This window comes from Rhinolophus sinicus, chromosome 2 (genome assembly GCF_057876585.1).
Source record: "Rhinolophus sinicus isolate RSI-liver-muscle chromosome 2, RSI-T2T, whole genome shotgun sequence".
Taxonomy (NCBI): domain Eukaryota; kingdom Metazoa; phylum Chordata; class Mammalia; order Chiroptera; family Rhinolophidae; genus Rhinolophus; species Rhinolophus sinicus.
In genome coordinates, this window is record NC_142502.1 from 23,776,376 (window position 1) to 23,791,087 (window position 14,712).

General features: G+C 45.4%; 1 protein-coding gene across 11 annotated transcripts in view; it reads left to right on the top strand.

The window, feature by feature from the left end:
- Window positions 1–13,978, top strand: part of NHSL1 (NHS like 1) — a 215,543-nt gene extending 201,565 nt beyond the window's left edge. For 8 of the 11 annotated variants that reach the window (XM_074333631.2, XM_074333629.2, XM_019732758.3 and 5 more), the window contains 3 exons: window positions 3,118–6,369; window positions 6,880–7,012; window positions 11,167–13,978. In XM_074333631.2, the coding sequence (XP_074189732.2) occupies window positions 3,118–6,369; window positions 6,880–7,012; window positions 11,167–11,902 (4,121 nt within the window). In that variant the 3' untranslated portion in view covers window positions 11,903–13,978. The remainder of the gene's footprint in view (window positions 1–3,117; window positions 6,370–6,879; window positions 7,013–11,166) is intronic. The other 3 variants (XM_074333630.2, XM_074333632.2, XM_074333634.2) reach the window with 1 other exon arrangement.
- Window positions 13,979–14,712: the final 734 nt, after the last annotated feature.

The following is a 14,712-nucleotide window of genomic DNA, read 5'->3' on the forward strand; positions in this document are numbered from 1 at the left end:
AAAGATTTTATTGGGGAAGGGAAACAGGACTTTATTGGGGAACAGTGTGTACTTCTGGGACTTTTCCAGGTCCAGTTGCCGCCATTACTTGCAGGGGGCGCAGTATACCTCCTCTTGTGGGAGTCGAATCGGCAACCTTGTGGTTGAGAGGACAGGCTCCAACCAACTGAGCCATCCGGGAGCTCAGCGGCAGCTCAGCTCAAGGTGCTGTGTTCAATCTTAGTTGCAGGGGGCGGAGCCCACCATCCCTTGTGGGAGTCTAGGAGTCGAACTGGCAACCTTGTGGTTGAGAACCGAGAGCCGACGCTCCAACCAACTGAGCCATCTGGCATTGGCCCATGAGGGAATCGAACCGGCAGCCTTCGGAGTAAGGAACTCAGAGCTCCAACCGCCTGAGCCACCGGGCCGGCCTCTGACAAGACTTTTTAAAAATTCATATGATAAACCTTAAATAAACTAATTTGTAGATTTCTATCATCTTTGATTACATGTTTTTAAAAAACGGAAATCCCTTGTATTTTGTAATAAGTGAAAGAAAAAATACACATAATTATTTCTTTACATTATATTTTAAAATCAGATAAATCCCATCAAGATTTTAGCAGCACCTGAATGGTTTATATTTGTTTGTAGTTACCTTTTTTAGTCTGTTTTGTTCTTTAATTCTAATCAAAATAGCATTCTTCTGCATCTGTAATATTGTAACACTTTCTACTGTGAAAATATTGAAGGATTTGTTTTAGGAATAGAATTTTGGTGGTCCTTGTGTTAAATGACATGAGTTTTTCATATAGTTTTAAAGGTCTTCAGAAAAATATTGTTATTTTGATGAGAAACTTCTACTGGGCTGTAGATGGTGAAGAAATGTCTATATTGCCCTTTGCAAAAGCCTAGGATATTTCACATTCAAAATTATTACCCAAAAGAATCAGGGGTTTGGGGCCGGCCCGGTGGCTCAGGCGGTTAGAGCTCCGTGCTCCTAACTCCGAAGGCTGCTGGTTCGATTCCCACATGGGCCAGTGTGCTCTCAACCACAAGGTTGCCAGTTCAATCCCTCGAGTCCCGCAAGGGATGGTGGGCTCTGCCTCCTGCAACTAAGATTGAACACGGCACCTTGAGCTGAGCTGCCTCTGAGCTCCCAGATGGCTCAGTTGGTTGGAGTGTGTCCTCTCAACCACAAGGTTGCCAGTTCGACTCCTGCAAGGGATGGTGGGCTGTGCCCCTTGCAACTAAGACTGGAAGGACAACAACCTGAAGCTGAACAGAACCCTCCACAACTAAGATTGAAAGGACAACAACTTGACTTGGAAAAAAGTCCTGGATGCACACACTGTTCCCCAATAAAGTCCTGTTCCCCTTCCCCAATAAAATCTTTAAAAAAAAAAAAAAGAATCAGGGGTTTGTTTATGGAACTTAAAGACATAAAAATACACCACTGACCCCATGCAAAAACTACTACAGTTTTGAAAGAAAAAGATTAAAACCCGTTGTTGAATAGAATAAGGCATCTTGAATGTTTGGAATCAAACTGGTGCAACCTGATATAGCCATAGGAGTCGACCTCCCACCTTAAATATCAAATGGCAAAAACTTGTATCTTTTGTTTTTCTTTCCTCAAAGTGGATTTTTCTTCTGCTCCTGCCCTTCTGCCTACTTTCCCTCTTTCTGAGGGAGAACCCTGTGTGTATATGGGTGAGTGTGTGTGTGTGTCTTCAGTGAATGGGTACTTGGCAAAGGGTAGGGGGAAGGAAATAGATCCTTTTGGTTAAAGATACACGTACAAAAATGATTCTCCATCATTACAATGAAAGAAAGGGCTTTATAGTGGAGCGCCTTCCTCTCCACAGGGTGACATCTCCTTGCAGTTTGTACCAAGAACACTGTTGCCATTTTAGTAATATGCTTTTTTTCTTTGGATGAGCAAAAGGCTTTATCAGGGACAGGTAACATGCAATGGTTGATTTATGTAGGATAGGGAGGGAGTTGTCTGGAATCCCATCATCACCAGTGTCCTTGCCAGGTGAAGTGATGCTGGTGGGTGCTCAACCAACATCGCTCAGCACAGCTCCTGCCTGAGGTATTTCAGGTCCTTGGATGATAACAACAGAGAAAGAACTACAGTGTTGCTACTATTTTTCAAGATTCAATTTGTCCTAATGATTAACATGCATGGATTGATTTTTTTTCTCTGTACACTTTGGGTAGGTTCTTGGCTTCATGATTTTTTTTTAAAGCTTCTGTTCTTTCTTAGGTAGCTTGAAATCGAACTGTTATCTATACTTCAGGTGTTTTCTCGTCTACTTCCCTTCCCTTCTCCACTTGGCCTTCCTTGTGCTTTAAAAAAATAATAATAAAAATACTACTCTCTGTTTAGTTGTAAAGCACAAAGAAATGAATAACCCTGAGTTGAGGAAATGCTCACTGGATCAGTTCCTGCTGCTTTTTCCCTACCAGCACACAACAGATTGCTGTTGAATTTTGAATATCACTGACAGACAGATGATAATGGCTTGAGATGGATAATGAAATGTTTGAAACACAGATGGGCCTGTAAATCATTTTTCTTTTTCTTAGGATTTCCTTCTGACATAAAATTAATGTCATTAACACTGTTTTACACTAATATCCCTCATACATGATATCTCTGTAGCCCTACTGTTGAACTACCACATTCATCTGTCTTTGGGAAGGAGTCCCTCCTTGACCGGTGCTCAATGCAGTCACCTGGCGGTGCCAGTCCACCTTGAAACATTTACTGAAAGGAGGTTATTTGAGAAGTAAACCTTCAACAGAGCAGTCAGCCTTGATCTCAAAGGGCATGCCTGAGCATTCCATATGCAGCACTGAATCCTATAGGAGGATTTGAAGTCCAAATTAGGAGAAGTACATGAAATCCTAACAAGGGTTTTTATTTTAGGAGCTGTCAGTAACTATTTAAACTCTCACTTAGGTGCCTGCAGAAGAAAAGAAATGTAGATCACATAGAGAAGTTTTTGTTTTGTTTCGTGTTTCGTTTTTTAAGTATAGCACAGTCTGAAGAAGGTGAGGGTACAGGTGATGAACTAAGGTACTGATTTTTATTGGTAGGTAACAAGCCTCTTTCTGCTCTTTCTCCAGCAGCAGGCACTGGCCAAGATGATGTTGGTGGTCCCTTAGCGTACACCACAGACCACTACTCGACACTAGGAAGGCTTGACAGCTATCGGTCTGCTGGGCAGCGCTCAGAAACCAGGGACTCCAGCTGTCAGACCGAGGAAGTGAAAGTCGTACCACCTTCAATGAGAAGAATCAGGGCACAGAAGGGCCAAGGCATCGCTGCCCAGATGAGCCATTTCTCAGGCTCCTCTGGGAACATGTCTGTGCTGAGCGACTCTGCGGGCATTGTGTTCCCTTCTCGCCTCAGCAACGATGCTGCTTTCCACAGTCTCCCACGTTCTGGAGCGAGGGCCAACATGCAGTCCCTTGAGCCACGGCTGGGTGTGCTGGGCCCTGCAGGAGACCTGGATGGCACGTTCCCCTACCAGAGGGGGAACCCACAAGTAGATGAAACCTTAGGACAGTTAGGAGGTGCTTCAAGGACTGGGACACTTTTGAGGCCCAAGTCCCAGGAGCTGAGGCACTTTGAGAGTGAAAACGGAACAAGCCCAGCATGTGTGGTGTCTCCTCATGCGACCTACTCCACCAGCATCATCCCGAATGCCACCCTGTCCTCCTCCTCGGAGGTTATTGTTATTCACACCGCTCAGAGTTCAGGGCAGCTGGACAGTAAAATTACCAGCTCCTCTTCGTACACGAAGATAAAATCCAGAGACCGCCTCCTCTCCAGGCACTCTAGTAAAGATGACCGCCCGTCTCCCAGTGGTGACTGGAATGAGGGTCCCTGCGCCATTGCTTCACAGGCCTTAGTTCCCCATTCCCCCAGTGCAACTACACTCTCGTCCCTCTGTGACTCCGCGAGCTCTCTCAATACCCCAGCAAATCGGGAGAATGGATCCCAAGCTATGGCCTATAACTGTAGAAACACCCTGAGCTTCCCAGCCCACCCCCAGGATGTGGATGGCAAGAGTGAGTCCAGTTATTCAGGAGGCAGGGGCCATGGCAGCGTGGAGCCCTGGGAATACCATGGCCCCGGTAGTGGGCGGGCATCCCCTCTGAAGCCCCATTTGGCAACTCCTGGCTACTCCACTCCAGCAAGTAACACAAGCAGTGGCAGTTTAGACCAAACGTCCAACAAAGATGATGCCAGGTCCCTGTATTCAGAGGACCGTGATGGCTGCTACACATCTGTGCACACCGACTCTGCGCACGGATCTGGGAATCTGTGCAGTAGCAGCAATGGCTTTGGGAACCCCAGGCACAGCGTGGTCAATGTCTTTGACGGAAGAGCTCAGAAGAACCAAGGGGACCGGTCAAATTACCATGACAAATCCCTTTCGAGGAACATCTCTTTGAAGAAAGCGAAGAAGCCTCCCCTGCCACCCTCTAGGACGGACTCTCTGCGCAGGATCCCCAAGAAGAACGCCCAGACTAACGGGCAGGTGCTAAACGAGAGCCTGATCGCCTCGCTCCAGCACTCACTGCAGCTGAACCTCCCCAGCAAGGGCAGCCTCTCGCCCTCCCAGAGCCCCTGCAGTGACTTGGAAGAGCCCTGGCTGCCTCGCTCCCGCAGCCAGAGCACAGTGAGTGCCGGCAGCAGCATGACTTCCGCCACCACCCCCAATGTCTACTCCCTGTGCGGGGTCACCCCGTCGCAGAGCGACACGAGCAGTGTCAAGTCCGAGTATGCAGACCCCTGGGGTTACTACATTGACTACACGGGCCTGCAAGAAGACCCGGGGAACCCTGGTGGGGGCTGTTCAGCCAACAGTGGGGCGCCAGCTGGAAATGGGCCAGTCCGCCATGCCCAAGAGGGATCTAGGGCTGCCATGCCCCAAGTGCCCGGTGGCTCGGTCAAACCAAAGATCACATCCCCAGAGAAGTCACACAGAGTCACTTCTCCATCCAGTGGGTATTCCAGCCAATCGAATACACCCACAGCACTCACCCCCGTGCCTGTGTTTTTAAAATCAATGTCACCAGCAAATGGGAAGGGGAAGAACAAGCCCAAGGTACCAGAAAGGAAGTCCTCTCTGATTTCTTCCGTATCTATCTCCTCTTCATCCACGTCCCTTTCTTCTAATACATCTACGGAAGGAAGTGGGACTGTGAAGAAGCTGGATTCAGTGCCAGCCTCTCTTGCTGTTCTTCCTCTCCCTTCTCTTCCGTCTTCGTGTCCTGCTGACAGGTCTCCTTTACTTCCTCCTCCCCCACCTTTGGCAGATTCCCCCGATGGCTCTTCTCTGCCTCAGTCTCCACTTTTCCCCCCTCCACCACCAGAAGCTCTTACTCCTTTCCGTCCCTTCACCAACGCATGCTTTCCTCCTCCCCCCACCACACAGAGCCCCCTTCTTCTGGATTCTTCTGCCTCCGTGCCACACCCTTTATCATCTTTACCCTCCTCAGTTCCCCCACCTGCCCCACCCCTTGACCCCAAGTTGATGAAAGATGCCAGGCCTTCTTTCAAAATGTCTGGCCAGCCAGACTCCTCCCGGGAGGTCTTTAGACAACCTGCTGCCAAGGAGGAGGGCGGCAGACCTCCCATGCCCCTGATAACCACGGAAGCATTGCAGATGGTACAGTTGAGGCCGGTGAAGAAGAACTCAGGAACTGAGGGAGCACTGATATATGAACAAGCATCTCAGGAAAAACTAACTCCAATTGTGCCCCAGTATCATTTGAAGCCATCTGCTCTCCTGAAATCCCGAAATAGCATAAATGAAATGGAGAGTGAAAGCCAGCCTGCCTCCGTGACAAGCTTGCTTCCGACTCCTGCCAAGACCATGAGTCAGGGTCACCAGGACGGTGCAGCCGAGCATGGATGCCCGAGCTCCAGCCTGGGCTGCACAGGGGAGGCGGATGCTGGGCCCAGCCCCGGGACCGTCCCACTCCAGGGAACCCCCGGCCCTTCGCCCAGCAGGAAGCCACCCCCTATTTCCAAGAAGCCCAAATTGTTCCTAGTGGTGCCACCTCCACAGACAGATTTCAAAGTGGAGCCAACAGAGAACGTGAGCGAAGAGGCGCCCAACCCCTCCAGGGGAGAGGCCAGAGAGAATTGTGCAGCCAGGACTGGTTCTGATGAGACCGACTCCGGCAGCTCGGTTCTTGAGGGAGGAGCTGCAGGATTCTCATCCCCAGGCAGAGTGGAAGCCAATGTCCCCATGGTGCAGCCCGATGCCTCGCCAGCCCCCAAGCAGGAGGAGCCAGGCACCGAGAACAGTGCAGCCAGTGGAGGCAATGTGGAGAGCTGTCTGTCTCTGCAGGACCCAGGATGTGAGTGCTTTTCTCTCTTGTTCCCCTCCGACCATATGCAGCTGAGGTAAATAAATAGGGCTGGTGCGTGGTCACGTTCAAAGCCAGCAGTCTGTGGGCTTTCTGTGCTGCCTGCTTCACGCTTAGGTTACCAACTTGGCATTTTATGAATGTTTTTAGAAATTTAGATCTAAGGGTAGAACTTACAGAAGGGCAGAAAATAGAGGGGTGGGGTGGTCTGCAGCAGGCTAGGTATTAAATAGCAGTGAATAATCTCCCTTCTGGAATGCTGCAAAGAAATGTTACCACACAATGTGAGAGATTCGTTAGGAGTTCTAGACTTTAAGAGAAAAGAAGGAGCACGGCTCATGCTCCCTCATCTTTGTAAACTATCCAGCTGCAGACCCCACTGCTGCTGCCTGTAGTTCGCACATTATCAGGGATGACAGGGGAGTGTACTTGGGAGCTTGGCTGAAGACTGAAATTCAAGTCGCTTGAATGTCTTGTGTGTGCCTGCTTGCTTCCTTGTAGTTGGGGTGCCAGAGACCGACATAGCCGGCTGTTCCTCGGAGGCCTTTGACTTCCTTAAGGAAGAAGGGAGTGATGAGGTGATGACCCCCAGCAGACCCCGGACCACGGAAGACCTCTTTGCAGCTATTCACAGGTATCTGAAACTCCTCGTATTTTCATGTACTTTATGAGTCCCCCTTTCCAAATGGTTCCTCAGATTAGTTTTCTTTCTTGAGGTTTCTTCTGTCACTCAATTAGATTTCATTCACTTGATTATTGATCATTTTTTTAGTGTGTTTCTGTATTTGTATTTCCTCTGACTCTAATTTCTGTTTTACTTTGTTCCACTGATTTTTATGATGATGTGGGGAACAGAGGCTCCATGTGATACCTTCTGGTCAACGCTGCTCTTGCTGGCAAGAGATGCAGTGTTTCAAGCCCTCTTTCTAAGAGTGCTTTATTTTATCATTATTATTATTGTTGTTATTTTCATTTTATAGCAAAACGAGGATGTTGTAGTGTAATTTCTTTGGCTACTTAACTATTGCAATGAGAGTACATCTTTTTTAAGCAGGAGCAAAAGGAATTAAATTTGCTTGTTACTGTATACTGCTAGTGCCATCTACTGGCATCAGAAATTATTGGGTTTAAAAAAAATACATTTCTCAAAATAACTGCCAGACTGTTAGACTTTTTACATGTGGTCACCTTGAAGAGTAAATATGATTTAACACTGAAGTTTTATATATTGCCTCATTTTTCTGGTTGTAAATAGACAAGTACTCTCACAACAGTGTCATTGTAAAAATTGATAAGATTGTGTATGTGCAAGTGTTTTAAGCCATAATTCTATATAAAACCTTCACTTCCTTCCAGACTTCTTTACCACAGTATTTTCACATAACTCTTATGAATACCCTTATGCTTCCAAGGCCTTATCTTGCCCTGAATCAAGGTCCCTTTTTTCCCTCCTGCAACAAAAAATCCTGTAAAATTATTGACTGTGTGTAAAACCTTGTGTCAGGACTGTTTTCCCAGTTCTTGGAATTTAACTGAAAAAACTGTTGCATGAGATGAAAAGCATAGAGCTGTCACTGCCTGCAATTCCTCGTGTAACATATAGGCATCAAACTTGGAGTGGGAGGAACCAAGCTGGGAGATTCAGGTATTATTAGTCAAGAAATATGTCCGTTACCTCTTGGCCCTAGTATTGGTATAATATCCCCAAGGGCCACAAAGACTTCACCTTTCACATGGTCTGACTCGTCTCTTTGATCTCATTAGAAATAAAGAGGTAGCTAGTTATCAAGTTGTTTCTCAAAACAGGGAAATGAAAACCACTCTGCGTCCTTTGAAACCAACTTTAGTGACATTTCGAGAGGTTTACACAGCTGTTTCTAACTCTAACCATGCTAGACACACAATAAGCACTTAATAAATATTTTCTGAATAAAATGAAACCAATTGGTATTTAACTGTTGGGAAATTCTTCCAAGACTCGACATCTTTCATTTAGTATGGAATGCACTGGGTTGCTAAACACGCAGGCATATGTACTTATAATAGCAGTCCACAGAGAAGATGTGTTGCCTGGTTGTTCTGTGTACTACATACTGGCCTCAGCGAAATTGCGACATGCTTTGCCTAAAAATGTGCCGAAGCCCTCTTCTATATTTTGTTTTGGCAACCTGCTTAAGGCACTGAAAACTGTGTGGTTTCTCCTACTAGGGAGTTATATCTACTGCAGATGTAGAAATCAGTGGTCTGTATTATTGTGTGTACGCATGATAGCAGGAGAGGCTGAGTAGGGTAGGATTGCAAAGAGAGCAAGACACATGTTTTTTATTTTAGCATTGATAACATATCAGCAGGCATTATAAAAACTCCATCTAAAGTTTGTGATTTTTAGGGCTTTATTTTATATCCCCTTCAATACCTAAGCTAATAATTTAAAATAAAGAATATCTAAATTGAAACACAGCTTTCAAATTTTGTAATGCAAATTACTTCACTTCAGATTTGGAGCCAGATGGAAAATGTAGAACACCAGTTGAGGTGTGAAGTTTTTATATTTATTGAAGTAATTAGTTTTCAAGCCAGTGTTAACTATTTAAGCACTTTTTATAGTCATCTTTTGAAAAAAATACACAATACACACAGAATATCTATATATGTACAAGTATATGGGTGTGTAGATATGCATACATACGTACATGCAGAAAATTCAAATGTTTAGATTTAATTCTCATTTTAGGGGGCAGCTGCTCTTGAAAAATGATTATACTTTTATAAATTTCCATCTTTCTTAATTCTGAATCTATGATTAAAGACCATTGCTTTAATCAGTATAGCTGCTCAGCATACCCTCTCCATTGAAAAGCCAAACAAAAATTTATGTCACGAACTAATATGTGCAAAAGTGAGATGAGCAGAGTGCTTTTGGGGAGCAGCCAGTATAAATCATGAAGCCATGTGCCGTAAGTGGAAAGATACTCCACCAGGTCCTAGTTTTTGTTGTCAGCTGTGTGACTTTACTCTTTAGATGTCAGTTACCTTGTCTGCTCAGACCTAACCCATCTAAAGTCTTTTCCAGCTTTAAAATTCTGAGATGTTATCATTTCTATGGTTTCCCTCACTCATTAACTGTATTAACTGCTTTTATTGACAGCTGAGCAGGACCGCTGAACCAAAATATCATAGGCCAGGCTGTACAGTCCCAAAAAGGCTGGTGCTACCTCACGTCCGGTTACCCTTCAGCCTCCGAATTGGGTCCTTATCACTTCCTGTCTTCCACTTTGAGGGCTTATTTTGGGCCAGAGGCATGGAGCGCACCAAGCCCAGGACAGCCATCATGGCACTTCCTCGCCTGTGCCTTGCTCTGCAGCCATGTACAAACAGCACTGAAGCCTGACCTGGTGGCAGGAAGGGAGAATTATATTTCCCTAAATGACACTCAGAGGTTTGTTAAGTACCTACTCTGCGCCTGACACTTTATGGCTGTCATTGCATTCATCTTTATTCATCAACTGAGCTATGTACTGTTTTTCCCCCTTTCCAGATAGGAAACAGGGTCAGAAACTTGAAGTTGCCCAAGGTAACTGATCAGATACTTTAGCAGTGGGATTTAACCCAGGTCTACATGACTGCAGGGTTTCTTTATCACATCGAATCCTCACAAACCTATGAGGTTGATACCGTCATCCCCATTTTATAAGTATGAAAACTGAGGTGCAGTATAGATGAGTAACTGGTCCACGGTGACACTGCTAGAAGTTGGTAGTGCTCAGATTCAACTCCTAATCTGTATGTACAGGCAGTATCCCCTCAGCCGTTCCCTGCTGCATATCCTGGAAGTTTCCAGCAGAAAAAGATACACCCACACGTTCATTTTACTAAATGTACCAAGTTTCCTTAAAGCCAGTCCACCTGTGTGTCGCTAAGAGACTCCTTGCAAACTGAGTTGTTATTATGAAAAGGCCAGCGAGGGGCCACTTTGCTCGTTTGCTTTATTATTTCTGATTCACTCTCGGCAGAAAACACATTGAACAGGGAGGTTCTGAGAGCCTAAGGACAAGAAATACCCCCAGGAAACATTTTACTTTCCGTGAAGACCCCTCCTCTTTCACACTGGGCTCACATCCCTCACATTTTGTTGATCAGCTCGAGGTTCTCTGGCATCAGTCAGGAAACGAGACCTGGTGTGGAAGGTTCACTCTTGTTTTCTGGACAATGGGACTTCCAGGAGTTGACATACGGTCCAGCAAGAGCCACGGAAGACTGGTTTTATGTCAGACTCTAGAATGACTGAGAATGTAAAGTTGTAGGGTTGTCCTAGAACCTGTCTCCGTAGAGGGGATATTCTGGGAGTTGGCATATCTCTTAGGCCTGTTCAAGTACCAGCACCAAATGAGAAAAGGAAAAGGAGAAAGAAAGGGTGGCCGGCACTGTGAAACGCACTCAGGATCAGTCCAATACAGGTTAATGACATTCTAAAAATGGCAGTTATTAAAAATTTTAGAAATGGTTCTATTCAAAGGAAGTTAAAATGTTGTCTGAAATATGTTTCAGAATAATCCAGTGAGTGTGGAGATAAAAGAAGGGTGGCCATAAGTTAATAATTATCATAGCTGGGTCATGGGCACACATGGTAATACAAGGAACTATTCTTTTTGCCTGGGTGTTTGGAAGTTTACATAGTAAAAATAATAGACGGTGACTAAACATGCAGTGAGCGAAGCAGGGTAGTCGTGGCTGATATCCAGTGGCCCATTGGGAATTAACCTTTATCTTAATGTTCTTAAATCTCAGATCCAAGAGGAAAGTCCTTGGCCGTAAAGATTCAGATGACGATCATACCCGAAACCATTCTCCCTCCCCTCCAGTGACACCCACTGGTGCTGCCCCCAGCCTGGCCTCCCCAAAGCAAGTGGGATCCATCCAGAGAAGTGTCCGTAAGAGCAGCACCAGCAGCGACAACTTCAAAGCTCTGCTGCTGAAAAAGGGGAGTCGGTCAGACACCAGTGCCCGCATGTCCGCGGCCGAGATGCTCAAGAACACAGACCCTAGATTCCAGAGGTCAAGGTCGGAGCCCTCGCCCGACACTCCCGACAGCCCGTCCAGCTGCTCCCCGAGCAAGAGCAGAAGGGCCCAGGAGGAGTGGGCCAAGAACGAAGGCTTGATGCCTCGGAGCCTGTCCTTTTCTGGCCCTAGGTATGGCCGCAGCCGAACACCGCCGTCTGCCGCCAGCAGCAGGTACAGCATGAGGAACCGGATCCAGAGCAGCCCCATGACGGTCATCTCGGAAGGCGAAGGGGAAGCCACGGAGCCTGTGGACAACAGGGCTCGCCGCGCCCTGGGTGCTGCAAGGGGGTGTTCACTGGACGGAGTGGCAGGGGAGGAATCGGACGGGGGCCCCCTGCTGTGTGGCAGGGAGCCCGCTGCCTTGCTGCAGGCGCAGGCCGCTGACCCCACCGACGGAACCGCCAGGGCTGAGGGCAGGGAGCCATTGGAACAGTGCAGAGGCCCTCTGAGGGGTGAAAGTTAGGGACCAGAAAGGGAATCTCCCAGGTGACATGGGGGAGATGCACGACACATCACTCTAGGAAGCCTGAGGGGTCCCTTTTCCTGCTGTGCCCATGGAGCCCACTCAGTATTTGTGCTGTGGGCCCAGGTACTGACAGCCCTGCAGTGGAAGAGGGACTCACTTGGCACTCGCCCTGTGGCTTAAAAGCAAGTTGAAGCTTAACTTCTGAAAGTGCTTCCTGGGGAAGATTTTTGTTTGTTTCTTTTTGCTAAATTGCTGGGGAGTGCGGACAGGTGTGTGTGAGTGTGTGCGCATTTTGAACACTTTTTATGTTAAAAAAAAAATACACACACACAACATGTACAGAAATAGGAGGAAAAAAAGTTAAGCTAGGTGGAGTAATGGAGGCTTCTGGACTAGGTGGTAATTGCTTTAAAAGTATGTTGATGGAAATCAGTGAGTTCCAGAAGACACAGGACCATTACTCTAAGAAGAGGTGGTCGATTCGCTGGTTCTGAGTGCACAGAACACGTGGGTATATGCACAGGTGTGCTTGGGAGGTGAGCCAGGCCGTGGGTAACCCCAAAAGTTGGGAAAGGGCTAAGTGACTAATTGGTTCAGGTACTTTTTCCTGGGGGAAAAAAGGCTTTTCTTTTTTTTCTTCTTCTTTTTTTTGTAAAAATGACAAATGTGGAAGTGGCAATGCTATTAACTGGGAACATGCTGCTGTGCAGCCACAGACACAACATTTTTAGCCTGGGTTTTAGACATGTGGGTGATTTTTTAAATGAATTTTCTCCTTGAGTAGCAGCGCAGACCTTCTTTGAGAACTGAGATGATGCTGGGCACATCCAGAGAGGGTAAGCGAGAGGAGAGAAGGGACAAGGAGTGAGTGATACACTGCTGGGATTTGTTTCCTGTTTATTAAATAAAATTATTTTTCAGAAATAAATTTGAAAACTTGCACTACAGAACTGTGGGTGGAGCTTTTCCTTTTACAACCATTTTTACCAGAGTTTAAACTTCCATTTGGCAATTTCTTATCATTTGAAACGTCAACATTTGCTAACTTTTGGATATCTTTTTGGTTACACCAAAGAAAAAGTTACAACTATTTTTCCTTGAACTGCCTGCAGTATCATGTCCTCATTTAGAAAGGTTTATCAAAAGCTATTATATAATATCTTACTTTGAAGAAAATGCTGAATAGCTCTTATTAGTCAAATAAACTGATAAAAATTGGCAAGGCTTGGCTATTAATTAGCCCTGGGAAATGAGTTTTTAGATTAAAAAGATTTTTTGCATCATTTGGTTTATGTGTTTTTATATTTTTTATAAATAATTGTTGGGTAATTACCTTCTAACCTTCTCCAGTTAGAATTGTAACACTTTTAGACCTGGGAAAAAGTGTGTGTCAAGTATTTATTTTTATGTCATATTCTTGTGACCCCTTCCCCCACTTCTTCCCAACTGTGTACTTGATTTATTGGTTAAATAAAATCAGAATCTTGTCTTCTTCCTTAGAGGGACCTAAAATGACAATACTGAGGTCCTTGGATTAAATACCATGCAGCTGCCTGTTGTCACCTTTTCTGGCAGATGATATGAAAATATCACCTAACAGTTTGCATACGCCAAATCATTGCAAGGTTTATGCAGTAAATCTTCAGGTACCCATTTTAGACACATCTTTGAGACAAAAACAAAACTAAAGAATTAAGCCTCCTTCCATTCTCTGAAGAAAACAAAACACTTTTTTCACACAACCAGAAATCAAGACCTGACATTTGGCCAAAGGCAAAGGACTTTGGGAGTAATTGCCTACTACATTGGGCACAAGGATTTTTTTCTTTTAAATTTTAGAAAAGTGACGTTGGTTTTTGAATATGAAATCTTCTCATAGCTACCTAAAAAATGATTAGAATGTACATGGATATCAGACAACTTTAACTTAATATGCAAATCATATTTGTTGAAGGTAAGATTAAGTAACATCAAAACTAATTATAAAACTTTTTAAAAAATTTTTAAAGGAAAAATATATTAGGTTTTTAAATTTGCTTTGAATAAAACAATTGTAAGTATCTGAAACTTATTTCTTTTTGTTTGTACATGCATATTTAAATAATGAGGTAGGTTGTCGCATCCAGCGCAACACGGGCAGTGAGAGAACGAGAAGGGGCGGCAAAGGGTTAAGAAAGAAACAGAAATCAAGAAAGTTTTGAAACGGGCCAAGGGTCTCCCAGCCTCAAAGGGCTGAGAGCCCAGAATCAGGCCACCTTGTGGCTTTTATTGATGCACATACAAGGAAGTAGCATTGTTTTTACTGCGTCTGTGAGTCTCATACACCGTACCAGGAAACTGGTTAAACCAATCACCCTTGCCTGTCGAAAGTCCCATGATGTATAAATAATTATTGTTTGGACCTCCCCAGGGGACAAAACCTTTATGTTGAAAACTTACTGAGATGGAGAACTGATGTTATCACATCTGGAATCTCTTCCCAAGCAGGTTGTGGGAAGGGATACAGCCACAGAGGCAGAAGCTCTCCTTAGACGGGGGAAGGTGGGGGGCTGTGCCCACCTCTATCAACCCCGTGAGTTCTGGTGGTCACCACACGACTGTGCCTGTCTTAGGTCGTTCCTTTCTTGAGGAATCTTACCCGTCATTGGCTAGCCAGCCATCCTTTGGGGCCAAACAAGGAGATAGCATAAAGGTGAAGCAATGTCCCTGAAAGGAACAGTCTCACAGAGTCTTCTTTCTTTTTAGGGGTAGGTACGAGGGGACAGACCGGCATGCTGCTGTGTGACAACAGTAGGTCTCCTTGTACA